The sequence below is a fragment of the Schistocerca gregaria genome, chromosome 3, assembly GCF_023897955.1.
Source record: "Schistocerca gregaria isolate iqSchGreg1 chromosome 3, iqSchGreg1.2, whole genome shotgun sequence".
Taxonomy (NCBI): domain Eukaryota; kingdom Metazoa; phylum Arthropoda; class Insecta; order Orthoptera; family Acrididae; genus Schistocerca; species Schistocerca gregaria.
In genome coordinates, this window is record NC_064922.1 from 137,344,953 (window position 1) to 137,369,359 (window position 24,407).

At 40.4% G+C, this 24,407-nt stretch overlaps 1 protein-coding gene across 1 annotated transcript in view; it reads right to left on the reverse strand.

The window, feature by feature from the left end:
- The window catches only part of LOC126355338 (coiled-coil and C2 domain-containing protein 2A), a 536,251-nt gene that overhangs the window by 87,986 nt on the left and 423,858 nt on the right, over positions 1-24,407 (reverse strand). The window contains exon 20 of the mRNA XM_050005633.1: positions 8,248-8,436. Coding sequence (XP_049861590.1) covers positions 8,248-8,436 — 189 coding nt within the window. The remainder of the gene's footprint in view (positions 1-8,247; positions 8,437-24,407) is intronic.

Here is a 24,407-nt window from a genome sequence, read left to right on the forward strand (position 1 = left end):
TAATTATTCAGATTTTTCTTTATCAAAATACACAATTCCAAACTTGGAAAAACCACATGTAAACGAAGTACTTCACATACCTAGTGAAGACAATTCAATGAAACTACAAACTTCTGCAATAAAAGAACATCCCACAGCCTTCACCACTGCCTTCCAAACCAAGAACAACCCATAATCACAAGAACCAGTCACAACAATACAGTGTCCTTAACCTTTCATCTAAAGCGCTCTCCCCTCCTGACCATCTGTATTATCTAAGGGTGTCACTCTCAACCTTAAACCTACATTTGATCATGCTGCTTTGGTGAAGGACCTAATTCCTTCACATATAATGTCAACTGGAAATATCACTTTGCAACCCAATCCCAAAACCTATCCAACAGCAAACCTGACACTGAACCCTGTCTTGAACAGTTTTGACCATGATCCCAGCTCAATCCACCATCACTACCTAAAAATCATCCCTCACAAGCCTTCCCAAAATTTCTCACATCCAGCATTGCTTCATAACCCTTCTTCACATCCACACAACATGATTGTCCTCTGCAGAACTCCAAGCTCTATGTCCCCTAGAAGCTGATGACTACATTATTTTCCTTCCATCAGGTAAAGGATCTACCATTGTGATACTTGACCAAAAGGTGTATGTTAGTGAAGGTCTATGACAGCTGCCTGACACCTCCACAAACGGTGTCTGTCATCAGATCCCATCCCTGTGATTCAAACTGACCTCCAGACCCTCCTTAAAATCTCAGGCCCCTCACAAAGACTAACACATCACCCAAACCATGCAGCCCCACCTTTTACATTATTCCTAAGATCCACAAACCCAATCATCCTGACTGTGCTATAGTTGCTGTGGAAAATCCCTTAGAATAGCCAAATTGAGTAGCAGCTGGCAAGTAATGCTGTAAAGAGTGAGTCAGTGTTCTGTTACAACCTGTTTTTTGCACGCATTTTGAAAAGAAAGGAGTGAAATTGGCCACCAATTAGAGGTGATTTTTCTTGTTTGCATTCTTTTAGATGGATGTTAGAAAATCTGTCCTCACTGAAAGAGAGTCCCAGGAGGAGTGCAGTAAATTCATTATTGTCCTTCTGAAAACAAAAAATCAGTTTGTCACAATTTATAATTACGAATTAACTTCGCCTCTTCCATGGTTCCAAATGAAATACAGTTCTGTGGATTTGGCTCCACGTAATTCCCTGGAGCCAGAACTAAACAGTGAAATAACTAACACTTGAGGAAAGATCTTTCCCAATGCAGAAGCATACTTTTTGGTGTTCTGCTGTTGTCATCAATGGTATTTCAACAAGAGCTTAACTGAGGGACTACAAGTAGTTGGCACATGAGTCAGCCACTCTTGTTGATGGGAACTGTCATCAGTAATCCCTGGGTCTCTTTGAATAGCTGTTCTCCAGGAAGGGACATTCTGCCCCCTAGTAACTCATGACCAGACGTAGGTGTGGTCTTGCAATGTGGACAGTGACCTCTTGCTGTTGCCTGCCGAGGTACCAAGTGATCTGTAGTTCTCGGTGCACCTCCTGGTGGTCTGGGGGCATATCCGAAAATCCCACATGGCTGCTATGGACTGCATAAGCATTGCTTTTTCATGACTTGCACATTATAGCCATCATGTGTGTTGTGGCTTGTGCCCCTGGGCACCACAGGAGGTATAATTATTCTACATATGACTCTGTTAGGAAACATCCCCAGAGTCATTGAATGATTACACAGGTGGCTGAAGGGTGGTCATATCAATTAAGCAAATCATTTTTGTTACTCTGCTTGGAACATCAAGTTAAACAATATTTTTTCCTTCTTTTTTTTTTTGTAATCTCCTTAGGGACTGTATTTTTGAAACTATCATTGGTCAAAACAGTGTCTGCCATAAAGCATTTGTCTTTGGTTGTTTTTTATTAGGTACATTGCTACCACTGTTAGGACCAATCACTGAAACTGCTGAACAGTTTTTTAAATGTGTTGTCATTTCATGCCGCTCTCTGTATTTCTTCTTTTCTTTCTGTTCTTCTAAACATTATAAAATTTCTTTATTTTTTTGTCATTCTTGCCTCTCCTTTGCCTCTCAGGTCATGACATGTTATCAGTTACTCCACACTGGTATTGTTAATTTATTAATGTGTGTGTGTATGGGGGGGGGAGGGGAGGGGGGTCGGTGGATGGGGGAGGGGTATGGGGTGTGAGGTGGGTGGTGGGAGTAGGGTGGGGGGGAGACCACATTGTGCTACACTGCTGAAAATAAATCTTGCTTCACAACAGACTATCTTTTATTCCGTATCGTATCATGTTGTATGTATTTTGTGTCATTCTCTACCATATAGATCTACATTGGTGTCCCAAAACAACCATGAATTACAGTAAATACACACCAAACCAGCTCTTATGTATCAAAACTGCAGCCACTTTGTAAGCACTGTGCATTGCAGTTCAGTACCGGAGTATACAATGCTTCACAGCCACTTCTCCAACAAAGTATATTCTTCAAAAGTGAGAGTGACACTTGCCTGTGGAGTGCATCAATGATTGTCAATAACTCTGAACAGTGACACCCTAAGACTAACTTACTGTGCGATTTCATCACCAACACTGCTCTGCAAAAGGCCCATACCGAACCACTAGTATCTGACTGAACTTACCCGTGATCACCTGCTGTGAACAAGGACTTTTTTGTGCCATATGCACTAATTTTGGGATCAGTGTTGATGCAGTCACCAACACAAATGCACTGTCTGGCTGCCCTAACAACTGCATTGCATATGAAAATGGGACAGTCACCTATGTTACAGCTACCAATTCTTCTGTGGCAATTGGGATGACCACCCACAGATGTTGCCTCCAGTCTGTACTCTGTATGGTTCACTGTATTGGAGAGCATCCTCAGTGCACATGACGTCGTCAGTGACACAACAAAATTTGTCTGCTGCTATCATGTATAGTTCGGCGATACTGCATGCAACTGCCATTCGCTATGTAACCACCCAAAAGGGCTGCAGGGCCTGCAATAGGTGCACCAGATCATCATTATCGTTCAAGCCACCTCATCTCACATAGTGAAGGACCACTGCACATTCTCCAATGCAGGACAATGGCAGACTCTATATCTCAGATAATCTTGGACAGTGATACTATTTAGTTGATTATGGCTCCAACATAAGTGTGGGACCTTGAATCTTTGCTACCACAGCACACAGAAACACAATTATACACCATCATGCAGTGAACAACTCAGCAATCACTGTTTATAGCTCTGAACCTCGCACATTGGGCCCGGGTTCAGAACAATGGTAACAAGGAACTTTCAATTGCGCATGTCAGCAAACTGGTACTTGGTGCTGATTTCCTCTGGCATTCCCGGCTTCTACTGGATTCGTCAAATGGCATGTTGATTCAGCATGCAATGATTGTTACGCTGCTGGCATCATCACCCATGCCCTCTTGGAAATGCAACATGTCCGTATTACATTTTCTCTACCCATGTTGATTCAGCATGCAATGATTGTTACGCTGCTGGCATCATCACCCATGCCCTCTTGGAAATGCAACATGTCCGTATTACATTTTCTCTACCCAAGAATTAGTAGTACATCTCAATGGATTATCACTATCATCTTCTACTCGACTGCATCAACTCAATCATTAAGACTTAACAAAACCAGTTTCTTTATTTTGAGAGCCACATGGAGTCTCTACGCCATCAAACAGGAGATGATAACGCAATTGTACCAGTGAAACACACTTCCAATGCACCTACAACAGCCGTATACACAGCCTTTAAGTACCAAAAAGGTTAGTAATGCACCTCCTGCTCTAGTGCTCTCTGCTCTTACCATGCACAACTTACCACCCACCCACGAGTTCCCCTCACTTGTTATTCTCCCAGTGCACCATCAGTAATGGAACAATACACAAGATCCCCACCATGCCTGGTCCCCTCCAGTCTGACACAGACAACACCAACTTCCATCAGATAAACTATGCACCGCCAAGGCAGTGGTTGATGAACTTTTAAAAGCCCGAATAGTCAGACCTTGAAACAGTCTGTGGGCTTCCTCATTAAACTAGTGCCAAAGAAAGATGATACTTTATGTTTATGTGGTGACTACAGAACTCTTAACTCAAGTATCCTAACTGGCAGCTACCTGATATGGAGTATCAGGGACTTTACCCACTATCATGCAGGGGCATCTGTCTTCAGTGTGAAAAATTTTTAAGTTACATATTTTTCATGGTATTGGCACTCAAATGGTTAACCATAATATCTGGCACAAGTGACTTGAAGTGGGAGGTGTACAGCAACCACTCTGTTTTTTTGTGAAATCGGACTCTTTCCAAAAGTAAATGGTCTGCCTACCACTGTGAATTTCTTGCAGTCTATGAGGCAATCTGTCATTTCAAGGACAGTGGAGAAGGTAGCCCACCAGTCATCAACAAGATCATGAACCACTGTATGGCTCAATCCATAACCCATCAAAAAACCTATGCACTAGACATTTCTGCCACATAGATTACATCACTCAGTTTACAACCAATATGCATCAGATTAAAGGCATGGACAATGGCATCATTAATTACCTCTTGTGGATCAATATGGTCTCCACACACAAATCAGCTATGATAAATTTGTGGAGGCTGAACTGCACAACAAACAGCTCTAAGACTTCCTCAATGGCACAACTACTACCCTGAAACTTGAACATCACCCTATACAGGGAAAAATAAGACAGATGCAGTAGAATTTGTCACAAAACAAATGCATTCCTTCATACCTCAACCATTTTTGTTACATCCCAATGTTCAACCTATGAAGTGCCTCATTATGGCTCATTTTGTATGGCCAAATGTCAAGAAAGATTTCAAGGAGTTGACATGCATATGCATACCTCTTCAAGAAAGGAAAGTGGGATGCCAGGCACAACCACCCTCCAGACAGTTTATGATACTCATAAGGCAATTTCAAGACATGGCGGGACCCCTCCAGGAATCTGAGGGTTACCAATACATCCTTTCACACAATGCGGTCTCTCCAAGATATGTCAGCAGTGCCAACCAACAGAGCCTTCATAGAAGCTTGGATTTACCAGTACAGGTGTCCAGTGTCCATAATCAAAAATCAAGACTGACAATATGAAGCTACCCTGTTCAGTAAATTACGTAACTTCTGTGGCACTCATCATCACTGAATGACCACTCACCACCCTCAAAGCTACAGTACTGTGGAACAATGGCATCAAGTACTAAAAGCCTTCCCTATGTGCCTCAGTGGTCTCTGGACAGAAGCTGTAACAAGGGTGCTATTAGGCATACGCCCCACCCCCAAAAATGACCTTAATGCCTCTGTCACTAAAGTTCTCTATGACAAGCTGCTCGCCCTACCTGCTGAATTTGTGCTACAGATGCCACTGGAATAAACCAGCAAACTTCCTGCTCTCCTCACCAGGGTAAAAGAACACATTACAAAACTCAAAATACAGCCTCTAAAATGTCACAGCACTCCTAAAGCATTCAATCATAAGGTACTAGTGATCTGCAGTCATGTTGAGCTTGATTATGATACAATCCTGCCAGATTTACAGCCTCCTTATACAGGTCCACACAAGGCTCTAAAACATGGCACAATCAAAATACTACTGACAGGAACACCCAGCACAATATCTATAAACCATCCAAAACCTGCATGGATTCTTCAGGATGACACATCCACTGCAATGACATATCAGCCTCTACCATCAAACACAGTGACTTGGTAGCCACACACACACACCATGGCCATCAACGATTTCATAATATAACTTTATGTCAAATACTTCCAACCTGATGACCTTAGCATCAAACTGCTTGATAATTTCCTGGTCATCAAAGGTCAACATCCTGAATGTAACACTGGGGACGGTTTCGTTAACTGGCATCTCACATGTTCCTGGAAACTGCCCAATGATGTGGACGTGGCAGCCATCGTATCATGGCTGTCCGCCAATGGTTTCCTAACAATCACCACCCCCTGAACATCATACCGCTTTGCCACTCCAATTGACGACCATCAGGACAACTCCCCACAAGCGAACATTGTCGAAATTTTCCGAACAACTGACATTTCACAACAATTAGTTACTATGCAACATCATCGGTTATCATCTTTCCCCAGTATTCCACACTGTGGATGGGGGAAAGGGGGGGGGGGGGGGGAGGTCTCTCTATGGTTTCAGATCAAGCAGATGTGCTTTCTTCTTGCACACCATTTGAACAAAATAAAGCTTTTATTCTATACGATAACATGCTGTATGCATTTTGTATCATACTCTACCATACTGACCCACATGTGTTAAGGCTTTGAGAGTTCTTCAACATTACTAACTTGAAAGGAGTTATTTGAAATGGAAGGATAGCAACTGAATTGGTAAGTGAAGGTGAATTTATCGTTTGTGATGCTTGACAGCACCTTGGTAGTTTTTTTTCTGTATGCCAGCAAAATCAACATCAGAAAAATGCTTTCCTTTTATGTGTCTTTTCATTCTAGGAAACATAAAGAAGTTGCATGGGGCAAGATCATTTGAGTATGGGGTGTGAGGAACAGGGGTCACACCATTTTTGGTCAAGAAGGGCTGTGTGAGTAGGGGCATTGTCATGATGAAAAAACTAGTCATCCAATTGCCACAAAACAGGCCATTTCTGCTGCACACCTGTTGCACAATCATTTCAAAATTTTATTTCACCTTATGAGCTTTCTTGGGGGTGAGGCAAACTTGAAGTCTTTCACTGGCTTGACTACTGCTTTGATTCAGGATTGTAAGCATAGCACCAAGTTCCACACCTGTGATAATTCTTGGAAAAAAAAGTTTGCTTCATTGCATGACTCTTTTTTCAAAGCACAGCATGCTTCCACATGACCTTATTTTCGTTCATTTCAGCAGCCATGGCAAAAATTTGTCAGCCACCCATTTTATTCCCAAATCTTCTGTCACTCTAAGTCATCACCAACAGCTCCACAATTTCTACAATGGTCCATCATCAATATCTGTTGATGAGTGCACAAATGTTTTCAACATTTTCATGTATTTAGGTCACAGAAGGACAACCAGAACAAGGTTTGTCATCAACTCACATTTCATCATTTTTGAAACAGGAAAACTGCTCAAACAATTGAGTTTTCAAATTACAATGAAATGAACACCCTTAGCTAATTACAGGCGTTGACATATGTCAACGGGGACAGATGAAAATGTGTGCCCCGACTGGAACTCGAACCCGGGATCTCCTGCTTACATGGTAGATGCTCTATCCATCTGAGCCACCGAGAACACAGAGGATAGTGCGACTGCAGGGATTTCTCTCTGGCACACCTCCCATGAAACCCAAATTCTCAACGTATTGTCCCGCACTACATTCGTAGTGTCCCCGCCCATTATACTCATTACTCGCGGCGCGTTGCCGATTCCTGTAAGAGTTCAGGCACTGTTTGTACATTCGCACAGAAGAAGAAGATGGTCAAGTGGCCGGTGAGCCTTAACTATAGATATAATTACTAAGATGGTATCTGTTCTTTCGGAGATGTCCGAAAGAACAGATACCATCGGTGACCAAGGAGCTCATTAGAGTGAAATTACAGTGAAATGAACACCCTTAGCAGGTAAGCCATTACCATGTAAGCAGGAGATCCCGGGTTTGATTCCCGGTCGGGGCACACATTTTCATCTGTCCCCGTTGACGTATGTCAACACCTGTAAGCAGCTAAGGGTGTTCATTTCATTGTAATTTAATTCTAACGAGCTGCTTGGTCACCGATGGTGTCTGTTCTTTCGGACATGTCCGAAAGAACAGATACCATCTTAGTAAATATATCTATAATTGAGTTTTCCCCATGGAATCATCCTAGTACACTGTTTTTAACATGTAAAGAGTTCCACTTTTTCTGGGCAAACACCAGAATTTTTCAGTGGCATGCTGTTCATGAAATCAGCCATTGCAAAAAAGGTAATCACATGAAACCATTGTTACTTCAAGCTCTGTCAAAACCAGTCCTAACCTTCTTCAGTGGTGGAACTCAGCTTACTGGCTCTGGAATGTTCACTCTATGTACTCCTAGCAGCAAAATGTAGTGGTACAGAAGCTCTGTCCATCAAAAATCCGTTCGGTTTCTTTTGATTACCTTTTTGTATATATAAAAATGACTAAGTCCTTATATTACAAAATGAACATATAAAATATAGATACAAATTTAATGTTTGGAATACCTTCAGTAATTCTGGTGGGTTAAGAGGAGGTTGCACTGTGATGAAAAGAGTGAGAAATGTTGCATCATTCTGTGGCTGCAACAGCTGACTATCTCCAGAAAGTGACAAACTTGCCAGCTGTGATAGTTGAGATTCCCTTTCATAGCCTAGTAATACTGGTGGTGAGTACAGTTTGAATGTACCTTCAACCTGTGGAGTCAGAAAAACTTGATTTGAACTAAACACAATGAAAACCTTTTACAATAAAGCCAAGAAGCATTTCTTACAGTCAGATTAAATTTAAATCATATGATATTTGTTCCCTTTTTGTATCCAAAAGACTGCTTTTAGATTTATTTACAGTTACTGTCAATTAAAATTCAGTGTTACTTGGCATTAGCAACTGCTGCACTGAACAAGATGTTGACAGGTTTTTAAGAATGATGTGCAATAAAACATCCACTGACCTAAGAGTTTAATGTCATCCAATCACTTGCAGATGTTCTGAAGCGGTTCCCAGTAATTTTCTAATAATAAACCTCATCAAAATCAGTTGCATCCATTGCATTCATTATGAAAGTCCACAAACAAGAGGCAGGGGATGCAGAGGCTATACTGTTTGAAATACTTAGGTGTCTACATAGAGAACAGGCTTAACTGGAGGAAACACCAAATACTTGAAATGGCTTAACTCAAGAACATTTGCTCTCTGGATAATCTCCAAAATCAGGGGCATCAACATCTCAAAATCTGCCTGTTTTGACTTATTCCATTCAGTGACGTATTATAGAATCATCTTATGAAGCAATTCACCACTAATGAAAACAGTCATCCTCATTCAGAAAAAGCCACTATGACCTGGAGACATTGGCCATGTATATGTGAATTGTGCTCGTGTGAAGGTGTGTGGTTTTTATTTCCTTTTAGCCAAAAGCTTAAGTGCTTAGTGACTCAACACCTCTGCTATATGAAGAGTACAAACTATTCTTTACATAATATTGTTGTTATTCTACTCTGGACTCTCCCTTGTTTATTTTGATTACTCAAACACAACTGGCCATTGTTGGCTGCTTGTCATCTGCTATTGCTATCACGCTATGGTGAAAGACTGGTAAACGTCTTCTTCAACACTGGAATCTGGATGTCATTCAGCTTCACACCCCCTTCCTTCTGATTAAATCTATTGGGGCGTTTAGCAATCTCTACTGCCTCTCTCTATAGCTTTTCATGGTATCCACCTGTGGCTGCTTGCGCTTGATTCTCATCAGAATGAATCATATGGTTTCCTGGCTCTAAAGCATGTTCTACAACAACAGCTGATCTGTCTGTTTCCCTTCTTGCACAGTTATCCTTGTGTTCTACTCATTTTTTGAGCCGTTCTTTTAATAGTATCCATGTATAAGTCTTTAGAATTACATGGAATCCTTAAAATTCCTGATTTATCCAGCAGTTTGTGACAATCCTTGGTCAACTTTAGGTGTTAGGTGTTATGTATCTTCTGGGTGGGTTTATAGATTGCAATGATATTCTCTTTCATCAAGATATGCAATCAGAAAGGTATTTAATGAAATGCGAGAAAACCTTTGATTTCCCAGATTCCTGTACATCATTATGGTCTATATCTGTTTTAATGCTCTCTCTCTCTCTCTCTCTCTCTCTCTCTCTCTCTCTCTCTCTCTCTCTCTGTGAATATTTATCTTTTCTTGATCAATAAATCACGAAAGAAGGTTGTATATGTGGAAGAGCTCTGGAGACACTGCAAGGTTTCAGATAGTTTATATAATGACAAGACAGAGATTTAGGAACCAGGTTTTAAATTTTAAGACATTTCCAAGGGCAGAAGTGGACTCTGACCACCATTTATTGGTTATGAACTGTAGATTAAAACTGAAGAAATTGCAGAAAAGCAGGAATTTAGGGAGATGAGAACTGGATAACCTGAAAGAATCAAAGGTTGTAGAGCTTCAGAGAGAGCACTGGGGAATGACTGATGAGAATACTGGAAAGAAATACAATAGAAGAAGAATGGGTAGCTCTGAGAGATACAATAGTGAAGGCAGCAGAGGATAAAGTAGGTAAAAAGACAGGAGCTAGTAGAAATCCTTGGGTAGCAGAAGAGATATTGAATTGAAGTGATGAAAGGAGAAAAAAATGCACTAAATGAAGCAGGTGAAAAGAAATAAAAACATCTCAAAAATGAGACTGACAGAAAGTGCAAAATGGCTAGAGGAAAAACGGAAGGATGTAGAAGCATAGATCACTAGGGGCAATATAGATACTGCCTACAGGAAAATTAAGAGACCTTTGGAGAAAAGAGAATCACCTGTATGAATATTGAGAGCTCAAATGGAAAACCAGTTCTAAGCAAAGAAAGGAAAGCAGAAAGGTGGAAGGAGTATACAGAGTGTCTATACAAGGATGATGCGCTTGAGGGGAATATTATGGAAATGGAAGATGGGGTAAATGAAGATGAAATGGGAGATATGATCTTGCATGGAGAGTTTGAGACAGAGCACTGAAAGATCTATGTCAAAACAAGGCCCCAGGAGTAGACAACATTCCATTAGAATTACTGATAGCCTTGGGAGAGAGAAATACCCTCAGACTTCAAGAAGAATATAATAATTCCAATCCCAAAGAAAGCAGGTGTTGACAGGTGTGAAAATGACCAAACTATCAGTTTAATAAGTCATGGTTGCAAAATACTAAAACCAATTTTTTACAGATGAATGGAAATACTGCCAGAAGCTGACCTTGGTGAAGTTCAGCTTGGATTCCGTTGAAATGTTGGAATACACGAGGCAATACTGATCGTATGACTTATCTTAGAAGATAGGTTAAGCAAAGGCAAACCTCGGCATTTGTAAACTTAGAGAAAGCTTTTGACAATGTTGACTGGAATACTCTCTTTAAAATTCTGAAGGTGGCAGGGGTAAAATACAAGGAGCAAAAAGCTATTTACAATTTGTACTGAAACCAGATGGCAGTTATAAGAGTCGAGGGAAGCAATGGTTGTGAAGGGAGTAAGACAGGATTGTAACCTATCATCAATATTATTTGCCGACCACGGTGGTCTCGCGGTTCTAGGAGCGCAGTCCGGAACCGTCCGACTGCTACGGTCGCAGGTTCAAATCCTGCCTCGGGCATGGATGTATGTGATGTCCTTAGGTTAGTTAGGTTTAAGTAGTTCTAAGTTCTAGGGGACTAATGACCACAGCAGTTGAGTCCCATAGTGCTCAGAGCCATTTGAAACCATCAATATTATTCAATCTCTGTATTGAGCAAGCAGTAAAGGAAACAAATAAAGTAGTAGATGAGTTTTGCTATTTGGGGTACAAAATAACAGATGATGGTCGAAGTAGAGAGGATATAAAATGTAAACTGGCTATTCCAAGGAAAGCATTTCTGAAGAGAAATTTGTTAACATCAAGTACAGAATTATGTGTCAGGAAGTTTTTTTCTGAAAGTATTTGTACAGAGTTTAGCCATGTATATGGACGATAAATAGTTTAGACAAGAAGAGAATAGAAGCTTTCGCGCTGTGGTGCTACAGAAGAATGGTGGGTAGATCATGTAAGTAATGAGAAGGTACTGACTAGAATTGGGGAGAAGGGGAATTTGTGGCGCAACTTGACTAGAAGAAGGGATCGTTTGGCAGGACATGTTCTGAAGCATCAAGGAATCACCAATTTAGTATTGGAGGGAAGCATGGAGGGTAAAAACCATAAAGGTAGGCCAAGAGATGAATACACTAAGCAGGTCCAGGCAGATGTAGGTTGCAATTGTTATTCGGAGATGAAGAGACTTGCACAGGAAAGAGTAGCATGGAGAGTTGCATCAGACCATCTCTGGAATGAAGACCACCACCACCACAACAACAACGATCAATGTATTAGTGAGGTATTTCAGCTCCACATCAAGCAGCTCTGGTTCACAGATGTTACTTGCTCCATCCAACTTATAACACTTTGCTTTTGTTGTGGGTGATAATTTGAAACCTGGTGTAGGTAATGGGCCTTGTAGGTAGATTTTCAGTATACCGTTTGACCTCAGCTACCACCTCCTTTCTTGATGACTAGCACATCAAGAAAATGTAAACTTACATCTATGCAGTTTCTAATGCCTGTTCTTCAGATTTCTCCTGGCTTAAGGGGCTCCTTACAATGATACAATCTGTCTGTTTGTAGAACTCATTATTCTATTTGAAGTACATAGTCATAAGACAGTATTTAAATAGTTCTGCAACATCAGCAAGAAAAATCCTATTCATCTGTTCCAACACCTCATTAAGTTGAATCAGGGCAGACAGCAATATCACATCAAAACTGGCTAACATTTCTTCTGACTGGACCACTATGCCATTGAATTTACTGATAAAATGTGCCGAATTATTGATACAGAGTCCAACTGGCCCATGTGCAGTTGTAATAGAGCTGTCATAGAATTTGGCACTGAACAGGTGGGCAAACAAATGGAGCTTACCATACATCACAGTGAAATGTTTTCTTTATGAACTTTCAGTAGCCCATAAAGACTTGGTGGTAGCACAACTGCAGTGAACAAACTCTTCTGCCTTCTCTGCTTACTTGAGCGCTTTTCTTTATCAACCATGTAACAGTTCTATTACAATAATGCCCAAAAATGACTCAAAGAACACAATGACCATTGCAGAATAGGAAAGACAGACAGATAAGCTGTTTCAGGATATGCTTTGCAGCTAAATGATCACCAGATTAATTTTGATAAAACTAAAGTGCTGGCAGGTACATCTGGATACCATAAAATGCTATACAGAGAGACGATAGAGTTTACTAAACACCCCAATTATTTTAGTTGGGTGCAGGAGGGTGGGACACTGAATGATAACTGGATTCTGATGCTAAAAGAGGTGTGTCCATCATGGGATGATAGCAACAGCGGATGTCAGCAAGTGACAGTGGCCAGTTGTGCTTGAGTGTTCAGAATATATGATGTCATGCCTCTGCATGGAAGCACATGGGACTGGAATTTTACTTTAGTCAGTAGTGCTAGGGTGTGAACTGGATCTTCAAAAAACCTGCAACAACCCTTGAACATGTTCTCCACAGATGGAAAGGAAATGTTGCATTTCATTAGGAAATTCGTGGTGTAGTGCTCAGAATAATTTAATAAGTGTGACTTTTCTGGGCACAAAAGTTTACATTTTACTATTTATTGATTGTTAATATGTATTTTTAACCTCTGCTTTAAGTGACTGTTAATGACATATAATTGCATAAGCTTCCGCAGCCAGAGTCAGTTGACATTAAAGTTTTCCGGATGTGGTACCATGTCATAATGTATAAAACTACTGCTGGAGAAAATAGACCTAGAAGAAGACCACTGCAACCAAGGCCAAATGTTGGTTTTTCTCCAGCAGCAGTAATTTTATACATTATGACGTGGTACCACACCCAGAAAACTTTTGTGATGATAATAATGAATTAAATGTTTTGATTCATGAAATACATATAACAATAAATAAAAATGTTTGTTAACTCTACATCTATATCTTCTGGTAAACCTTTCGGGATGTAAGGTCGCGGTCCATGAAACTCTTCAGCTCCTAACGTTTCGTCCAGAGCTGCGCTGGACATCTTCAGAGGGGTGTTTCTCCTCCAGTGAGTCTTGCCGACTGATGGGTCGGACGCCTGAGAGTGACTTATATATCGTAGAAAGTGGGCGTGGCCAGAGTTACACGTGATATGCAGAGATAATCTTTGTCAGAGATAAAACTTAACTATCGATCGTAATCTCGTCACAGATAAAACTGTCTAGCAATTCTGTAGTGCTACTGTCCAAATATCACTAAGTTTCATGGTCTCTTCTTTCCGATTAAAATTATCTCTATGTTTATATATTTCAATTGCTTCTATGCAAAGCCGTGGGTAATAGTTCGTCGTCGTTGATAAAATTTTTGTTTCGGAAAACTTCACTTGATGATTTCCTGACTGAAAAGCGTGTTCTGCTACAGCCGATTTATCTATTTTCCCTAATCAGCAAAGACTTCTGTATTCTTTTAACCATGTATTTACGCTTCTCTTTGTTGTTCCAATATAAACTTTACCACATGTACACGGAATTTTATATATGTCACTGGCTGATAGAGGAGCGCGTTTATCTTTTACAGACCGGAGAACATGACAAATTTTCTTCGTTGGTCTAAAATCAGATCTAATATCATGTTTACTTAAAATCTTTCCAATCTGATCCGTTACTTTCTTTATAAAAGGGACTCTGGCCACACCCACTTTCTACGATATATAAGTCGCTCTTAGACGTCTGACCCGTCAGTCGGCAAGACTCACCGGAGGAGAAACACCCCTCTGAAGATGTCCAGCGCAGCTCTGGATGAAACGTTAAGGGCTGAATAGTTTCATAGATCACGACCTTACATCCCGGAAGGTTTACCAGAAGATGTCATCTGGTCCTGAAAGCCCTCATACTATGATCTACATCTATACTTGTCAAATCGCACTGAAGTGCATGAGAGAACTTTCTCCAAAAGTTGAGTAAGTTAGTGTCTTTTCTATGTGGCTGTCTACTTGACAGAATATCTTCTACAGTGATCTATCTACTGAAATAGCTGAATAAACAATAATAAGAATCTTAGAAGTCCAACTGGATCTACAACTTTTATTTGGGATCAACAAATAGCAGAAACTTAGAAACTGAATGTAGGTTAATAAGGTTGGAAAAGGAGTTCAATGACATCAAATGGGAAACAGTAGACTTATCAGAAGTAAGATGAGAAAACAAAGATGATACTGAATTAAAATCATGACATGTGTTTTATAACGGAGCTGCAGAATACAGAGGAAAGACAAGAGTGGCCTTTTCATTGTGCCACTACATATGCAAAAATGATTAGTCTGATTGTCAGTATCTGGTCAACTCTTTACATGTCTGTTACCATTACCCTGTAGTGGAATCAATCACTGTTGTAATTGCACCAGAATACTGGTTTTAAAGTCATTAGTATAGGTACAAGCATCTGACTTACTATACTCTCACAGAGGTTCCTTAGTTCTCAATTGATAGCTTATATGTATTAGCAAATACATTTAAAGTGGTGATAGCAAGCATAGGACACACTCTTTTTACATAAATATAGTTATTAAAAGAAATTATCTGTCTATAAATTCTTCCACAGGCATATCTATATTTCTTTTGCTGTGAAAAGTTACTTAAACGTTTTTAAACTTAGCACAAGCACAAGCTATACATCAGAGACTTGTAATAGTTTCTTATTGAAAAATCTATTCTAACTATACCCATTCAAAATTACACACAAAGTAATATTACAAGTAATACCTTTTTCCCACTGATACTGAATAATTAGCTGTAGCAAAAACTATCTGTATAACCTCTTATAAATAATATTTTCTTCAAGCAAAAATTACTTTCTTTTGTTTGGTAAAATTTATCACGGCCTCACAGAGATTAAGCTATGAGCCAAGTCAGCCATACATTTTGCTTTGTAATATTTATAATCCTATCAGAAAATGTCTTTGAATTTTAAGTGATTCTGTTTTATATATGTTTTAATATTCCATACCTCATTCTGTAAAAACAGAATCGTTGTTGGATCACTTTGTTGTCCATATCTCTGTCTGTCTGTCTGACAGACTTTTCAAAATCCTTGTTCTCAGGAATGGCCAAAATTGCAATTATGAAATAAATATTTTCTAAAGTCAATGGAGAATATGGTATCCTCCAAAAAATTCTCCAGGAGTGTGAATACCAACCAGAATATTGTTAATCAGAATATTGTTAATCTCACACACAATGTGTGTGAATGAGTTTGTGTGTGTGTGTGTGTGTGTGTGTGTGTGTGTGTGTGTGTGTGTGTGTGTGCTGCTGTCTATTTCTGACAAAGGCTAGTTGGCCGAAAGCTCACTTTCTGACAGCCTTTCGTTGTGACTCAGCGTCTTTACTATATGGTGAGTAGCAACTATCCTTTTAATAATATTGTTATATGCTATCCTAGATTTTCCATTGTTTCATTTCTAATTATATCACATAAAAAATATTTCTTTTGTCATTTGTTATCCAACTTCAAATATGAAATTAAGTTTGTACGTAATCCTCAGGGTGTGAGTCCTAATCACACCTTGCCAATTTGTTCTTCCTTTTTAAACCAGATGATCATAATGTAGTGAAGAACTCTTTGGATTATTTAATGTAATCATGACTACCTAGTGCATATTAAGCATTTCCACTGTCACTTAAAAAATCTTCTTCGCTTTCATCTTTTTTTATAAAAAAAAAGCCCTTCTAACTTTTATTTCTCATTTATCTTTAATCTTAGACTGATAGCAGTCAATGAAGGGTAAATTGTTTTAATTATAAGTTGAGAATTCAATAATAGTTTAAGTACCAAAGCTTTATTGTTTTTCTTTCATCTTTAATAGCAGGTACAGCCAATATGTGGCAAGTGTATTAGTGCGGACGCTTTATCCCATCTCCTAGCTGGCCCCAATCCTGCCTTTGACCAATAGGAGGTCCTCTGCTTTCACATTGATTCCACCCACCAGGATGAGCTGGACGGTCTGCCTCTTATGGCTGCTCACATTGCCACGGCTACCCGCTACGACCATATCTTGCAGTAGGTTCTCCGCTATGTGGTCCACGGGTGGCTCTCCTATGTTACTCATTGCATGCAGTCCAATTTCAGCCCCTGGTGCCACATGTCCCACAGGCTCTCCATGGTCGATGATGTCCTTCTGTTGGCCATGGAGACGGATGCCCATTGGGTGGTCATTCCGCCGGATTTTCGGCTTTGGGTGCTCAGTTTGTTATACCGCAGTCACTGGGGTATGTCCTGTATGAAAGTTTTGGCTCGCCATTACGTGTATTGGCCTGGCATTGATGGCCATATTGACCGCCTGGTACGTGGGTGCACTGTGTGTGTGCATCACCAGGCAAGGCCCCCCCCCCCCCCAGTCGTTTGCACCCTGGCCTGTGCCTCGCTGGTCCTGGGATCATATCCATATCGATTTTGCGGGCCCATTTTTGGGGTCCATGTGGTTACTTATTGTTGATGCCTACTCCAAATGCCCATACATCATCACCATGGTGACTGATGATATTTTGTGTTTATGGCAGTTGAAGACAGTGATTGAATGGTCTCCTGACAGTTGTCAGTTTTCATGACCTGGTGCTGTCACTACTCGGTCAAGTAGCTCCCCAGTTGGCATCACGAGGTTGAGTGCATCCCATTTCAGGCCTCCAATCATAGAAAAATCCCTGGCAGTACTGAGAATGGAACCCAGATGCTTTACATAGTGGTCAACCACACTGCCCACTCAGCTACAGAGGTGGGCAGAGGTCAAATTTAGTACTAATGGCGTTCTAGAGAACCAAATAGTAATTAGGTTAACTGTATTTTAGGTGACTGTAAAATTAATGAAATTCAGTGTACTATTTTCTTGACACAATGCATGTTTTTACTAACACACTATTTCAATAAACAAATGTATTTCCTAGACCAGGAAAATTTGGGCAACAGAACTGTAACATCAGCTTTTAGATCTAAACTTGCTGCCAGGTGCAATTAAGAAAAGTACTTTCAGGTGGGTGGAAAACTTAATTTATGAATAACTTTTTAATTAATAAAATTTGAGAAAAAGTAAACCATTTACTGGAAAGAGAAATGTGGTGTGTCACTTTAGAAATAAGCAATCATTATGTCACAACATTTTTTCCCAGTACATGGTTTTTGAATATATTAAATTATGGATGTCTTTTCTACTCCACCTCTAGCAGAACATTTTCTCATTTATTTATCTCTTTTTTTCCTAGTCTCAATACTCTGTTTTCATGATGTACTCTGCCTTTGTCTCTAAATTATCCTCATAGTGACATCCTAACCAATCCATTAACACACCTGCCAGTTTCATCACAAGACCATCTTTTATAATCCTCTCTCGCCCCATTACTCCTTTCCATGCCTCACATAACTTCCATTTCCCTGCCACACATACCAGCCAAGACTGCTACTTATTCCAAACAATTGGCAGCGTCAGGGGACTAATGTGGCTGTGAATGTGATTTGTTTCTGTTTGTTAAGTCTCAAGAAGCTAAGCTGTTTTCCATCTTTTCCACATATCTGCCTACTGCTTAGTACAACCCATATTTGTCAAGTAGTGATCTATCATCATACAGATATTATGTCACCTTTGACTACGTATTACTGTGTCAGTACCTTACAAATTTAGATAAAACTGGAAGAAATGGAAAGATTAAAATACCACAGCAGACACTATTTGCTCAGATACAGCTTCTCTGCAAAACCCAAAAATCTAAGAAAGTACACAAAATTTTAAATATGTACCACACTCATCTTGCCAGCTGATACGAACAATCTGCACCAAAACAGAACTACCAACAGAATGGAAAATGGCCCTGATTTACACAATTCATAAGAAGGGTGTCAAATTGAAATGTGACAACTTTGGAGAAATAGCTGTGCTTAATACACTGAAGTGCCAAAGAAACTGGTATAGGCATGCATATTCAAATACAGCGATTTGTAAGCAGGCAGAATACGGTTCTATGGTCGGCAACACCTATATAAGACAACAAGTGTTAGGCACAGTTGTTAGATCGGTTACTACTGCTACAATGGCAGGTTATCAAGATTTCAGTGAATTTGAATGTGGTGTTATAGTCAGCGCACGAGTGATGGGATACAGCATTTCTGATGTAGCGATGAAGTGAGGAATTCCCAGTATGACAGTTTCACGAGTGTACCGTGAATATCAGGAATCTGGTAAAGCAATAAATCTCCGACATCGCTGTGGCCAGAGAAAGATCCTGCAAGAATGGGACCAATGATGACTGAAGAGAATCGTTCAACGTGACAGAAGTCCAACCCTTTTGCAAACTGCTACATATTTCAATGCTGGGCCATCAGCAAGTGTCAGCATGTGAACCATTCACTGAAACATTATCGACATGGGCTTTTGGAGCTGAAGACCCACTCGTGGCTGCATGACACAAAGCTTTACACCTTGCCTGGGCCTTTCAACATTGACATTGGACTGTTGAAGACTGGAAACATGTTGCCTGGTTGGATGAGACTCATTTCACATTGTATCAAGCAGCCCTGCAGGATTCATAGTGTCAATTCCCTCCAGCACTACTTCAGACATTAGTAAAGTCCATGCCATGTTGTGTTTCTGCACTTCTGTACACTCATGGGAGCCCTACACAATATTAGGCATGTTTACCAGTTTCTTGGGCTCTTCAGTGTATATGCTACAGGATCCTGTCTAACTGCATCGTACATAGAACTCACCAATTGGTGAATATTAAGGAGGTTTTCAACCAAGGTGGTCAACTGTGGATAACATCTTCATTCTCTGACAGCTCACTGAAAAACTGGGACAACATGGTAAAGAACTACACATTTTGTCAGTAGATTTCAAGAAGGTCTATGATTGCATAAACCACAAGAGCCTGTTCAGTTGCCTGTTGTCAGAGTTTGGGATGCCATAGAAGTTCATCAACCTGATAAATATCTGCTCAAGTGAAACACATAGTAAGGTGAAGATGAGACACTGACTAACAGGAAAATCTGCTTGAGGAAACACACAGTAATGTGAAGATGGAAAACCAACTAACAGGTGACTTTGAAATTGTGATGTGTCTCCGTCAAGGAGATGGATGACCTTTTACCATGTTCAGTTTTATCCTTGAGAAGATAATATGTGAGACTTTCAAACAGGACTTTGAAGGGATTCAAGTCAAAGGGAAGAAGCTGTCGTCTCTAGCCTATGCAGATGATATCTGCTTAATCAACAGCTCTAAAGAAGAATTGGAACAAATGACCAGGGTACTGGAGATGGCTGCCAGTAAATTTGGGCTACTTATAAACACAGATAAGGTAGATAAACTTGTTATGGCTCATTGAAAAGGACAAGATACTGGACAACTACAGTCACTCTGGATGGCAGACCATTTCTACAACAGAGTCCATGAATTTAAATACTTTTCAGAAAGAACTCAACATATGAAGTAGAGATCAATGCAAGGATACAGGCAGGAAATGATCCTTCTACAGCCTAACACAACTGCTTCAGTCCAGGTTCAAGATTTGACTCTGTAAAACCTTGGTGTAATTCGTGGTACTACTGCATATAGCTGTGAGCAGGACTTTCATGAATTTATCATATATGAGAGAAAAGTGCTACAGAAGATCTTTGATCCAGTGTTGCATACAAACGTACCAATATAGCAGGAATCAAAAGATGCAAGCAGCTACAGTGGTTTGGGCATGTGGCTTGGATGGAAGATGACAAAAGCTCCTGGATTTCATCCCATCAGGTTGGAGACTTCCAGGAAGACCAAGGAAGAGGTGGAGGGATGGCCTCAATTAAGACCTACAACAGTCAGAGATAGGTGTGGACAGATGACAGATGACAGTGAAGAATAGAAGACAATGAAAAAGGAAACTTGTAGCAACATGCAGTCCAATGGGCCTTGTTTTAAGTACCACAATAATCTCGCCATTAGCCAAACAGTGTTCAAGTCCCCAGAATAATTTATTGCAACACAATGAATGTTCCATAAAAACAAGATGGAAATCGACCTGATACCAATACGCCAGGCTTTCACAGTGGAGGGTGCGAGGTGCAGCGCACGGAGCCATTATGAATGCGCATGCTGAGCAGCGCATGCACAATGTCACCTCAGTACGGCTTTAAATAGTGGAGAACTGCCAGATATCAGTAACGTCCTGCCATGATATTTCAGCGCAGAGTTTTCTGGTCATCTTCAGGTGAGTGCCACCGTAGTAGTACTGGTGAGTATGCACTGAGCTCCGCTATTTAAAGCCTTACTGAGGTGACATTGCGCATGCGCTGCTCAGCATGTGCATTCATAACGGCTCATTCTGTTCTGATGAAGACCTACAAACGATGGAACAAGGAAGAGGAAGAGGCCTTAAAGTCAACTGTTTATCTACCATTTATTGCGAATATTTTTTCACAGATAGGCAGACTATTGAGAAAGTATCAAGTGAGAGTCATCTTTCGCCCTCCTTCCAAAATTTCATCACTGGTGGGATCCGTTAAAGATGACCGGGGCCTGCATAAATCAGGTTTTTACAAAATTCCATGTGAATGCAGCAAATCATATATAGGGCAAACAACACGAACTGTGCAGAAATGCATTGTGGAACACCAATGGCATACTCTACTTCTCCAACCCACAAAGTCCGCAATCGCCGAACATTGTATTTCCACAGACCATTCCATGAATTACAACAACACAAAAAATTTGGCCCATCCATCAAACTTTTGGAGCTCGATTATCAATGAATCTGTGGAAATAAGATTGTCTGACAACAAGACTCTCATCAATCGAGATAGCGGTTATCAGCTAAACTCTGCTTGGAATCCTGATATAGAGAAACTTCGTAGTCGACGTAGTTATCTGCATGAAGATGGAAATCGACCTGATACCAATACGCCAGGCTTTCACAGTGGAGGGTGCGAGGTGCAGCGCACGGAGCCAATATGAATGCGCATGCTGAGCAGCGCATGCACAATGTCACCTCAGTACGGCTTTAAATAGTGGAGCTCAGCACGTACTCGCCAGTACTACTACAGTGGCGCTCACCTGAAGATGGCCAGAAGACTCTGCGCCGAAATATCGTGGCAGGATGTTACTGATATCCGGCAGTTCTCCCGTGTTTTTATGGAACAATCAGTATGCCAGGAAAGAATTTAAACATCACAACACAATGAATGATCTTCTGGTTCACTATTGAGGCAATTACTCACTGGGGGCAACAAAATTGCCAAACTGTGTTTCTGACAAGGTTCCACAGCTGTCCGCCAGAAAACAACTCCCTTGTCTGTATCAGGGGAAGGGAATTATGAATCACCTGAATATATTTTATGCCAGGAACATTTTTGAATTGACTGGAGCCCACAGAGGGAAACAGACATGATGAAAAGTACTCTTCCCATCCCCACTACACATGCTCCACTGCCTTCCTAGCAGTTGTTCACAAAGAACTGTAGTCATGTCTGCCAGGAATACCTGTATCAAAGGAAAACTCACTCAAGAAAACTAATAAATTATCAGACAGAAATTGTTCTACCCCTGACCAATGTAAGTATGTTTTATATTAATCTTGTTTGCCAGTCCTTGTAATGTTGTAGATTTCTGTGCTGGAGCACAAAAGGTCTTTGGATTAACTGCATAGAAAAAATGATAAATGTAGGCTCTCCTTTACCTTTTCTATTTTTATTTTTTATTTTTGGAACACCATTGGGGTCAAGGATAGACAAAAATTAAGTTAGAGCATGTGTCCCCTTTTACTTTTATACTTGTCTGTAAGCAGTCCTATGCATTTCACCTACTTGAGGTAAGTATTGCCCAGTAATTCTGTTTCATAATTTGGCAGGAATATCTTATAGACAAGAACAGGAAAAAAGATTGAGCAGCCAATAAAGTCAAACTGCTTCAACCCATTTTTAGACTCTGCACTGTTAGTAATAAAACATACTTTCAAAGCTAGATTGAGACTGCTGTAAGTTTTATTCGCCGACATTGCAGTAATTACATGTATGCACCACAAGTTTTGGCAAACTTCAATTGCCATCTTCAGATCTGAAAGAAATTTTTACAACAGTTTTTTACAGATAGAATCCATTATGAAGAACCTCTTTTTCAAAATATGTCCATTACATACCATCTAAATACATCAAACCTTGTGCCACTCTATGTGGTGTGCTGTCATCTAGTCATGAACACATGGGAGCTCAACTGTAACATACATAAAATCAATTATGAAAAACCAACATCAAGACTATAATAAAGCATGTCAGAGTTGCACTGCACCAGTGCAACATCACTCATCAAGTAATAATAATTTAACTGTGGTAACCACTCACAAAAGTTATGGATAAAACCCATAAGGTTGGTAACTGAGTATGCACTACCAAGCAATAGTCAAATGGACTGTATTGCTTTAGAGAGTATCACCAGATGACAGCGGTCTCCTACATGACAACCTAAGAATTTACCACATACATATTTTCTGTGTTCGTATAATACATACAGTGATGACAATAATCTGCAATTACAACTTTTTTCATACTATGAATGCTTTCACATCTGGATGTTATAATTGCTGATGAATCTTCTGTACTGTACGGTCATAGTCAAAGAAACTTTTTGTTTTCTCATATTTCATCCAGAGCCGTGCTGGGTGTCTTTGGAGGTGCTCCTGGCAACACTTAAGTCACACTAACTGATGAGTTGGGCATCAGAGAGTGACACAAATACTGTATAAAGTGGGCATGGTTGAATTTACATGTGAGCAGCAGAGATAGTCTTTGTCAGAGACAAAATTTAAAATACCAATTTGTCGCCTGTCAAGGATAAAAACGTATCTATTCATTCTACTAAGGCACTGTCCATATATCATTGAATTATGTGCCTTTTTTTTATCCTTGTCAGGCAACAATCGACAGTTAAGTTTTATCTCTGACAAAGATTATCTCTGTTGATCATGTGTAAACTCGACCACGGCCACTTTACACAGTATTTGTATCTTTCTCCGATGTCCAACTCATAAGTCGGCAAGACTCAGAATTGTTAGGAACAGCTTCAAAGATGTCCAGTACAGCCATGGACAAAATACCAGGAACCAAAAAGTTTCTTTGACCATGACTGTACAGTTCAGAAGATTCATCAGCAACAACTTTTTTTTATATAAAATTTAAAAGAATTTCAACACAGTTTCCCATTAAGAGATGGGATGTGGCAGTGTCAATCAGCTGCAACAGGTGCAATGTTTGAGAGCAGACAATTCACATCACTCAAGTTTTGTCAAAGCATCACAAATACACTCCTGGAAATGGAAAAAAGAACACATTGACACCGGTGTGTCAGACCCACCATACTTGCTCCGGACACTGCGAGAGGGCTGTACAAGCAATGATCACACGCACGGCACAGCGGACACACCAGGAACCGCGGTGTTGGCCGTCGAATGGCGCTAGCTGCGCAACATTTGTGCACCGCCGCCGTCAGTGTCAGCCAGTTTGCCGTGGCATACGGAGCTCCATCGCAGCCTTTAACACTGGTAGCATGCTGCGACAGCGTGGACGTGAACCGTATGTGCAGTTGACGGACTTTGAGCG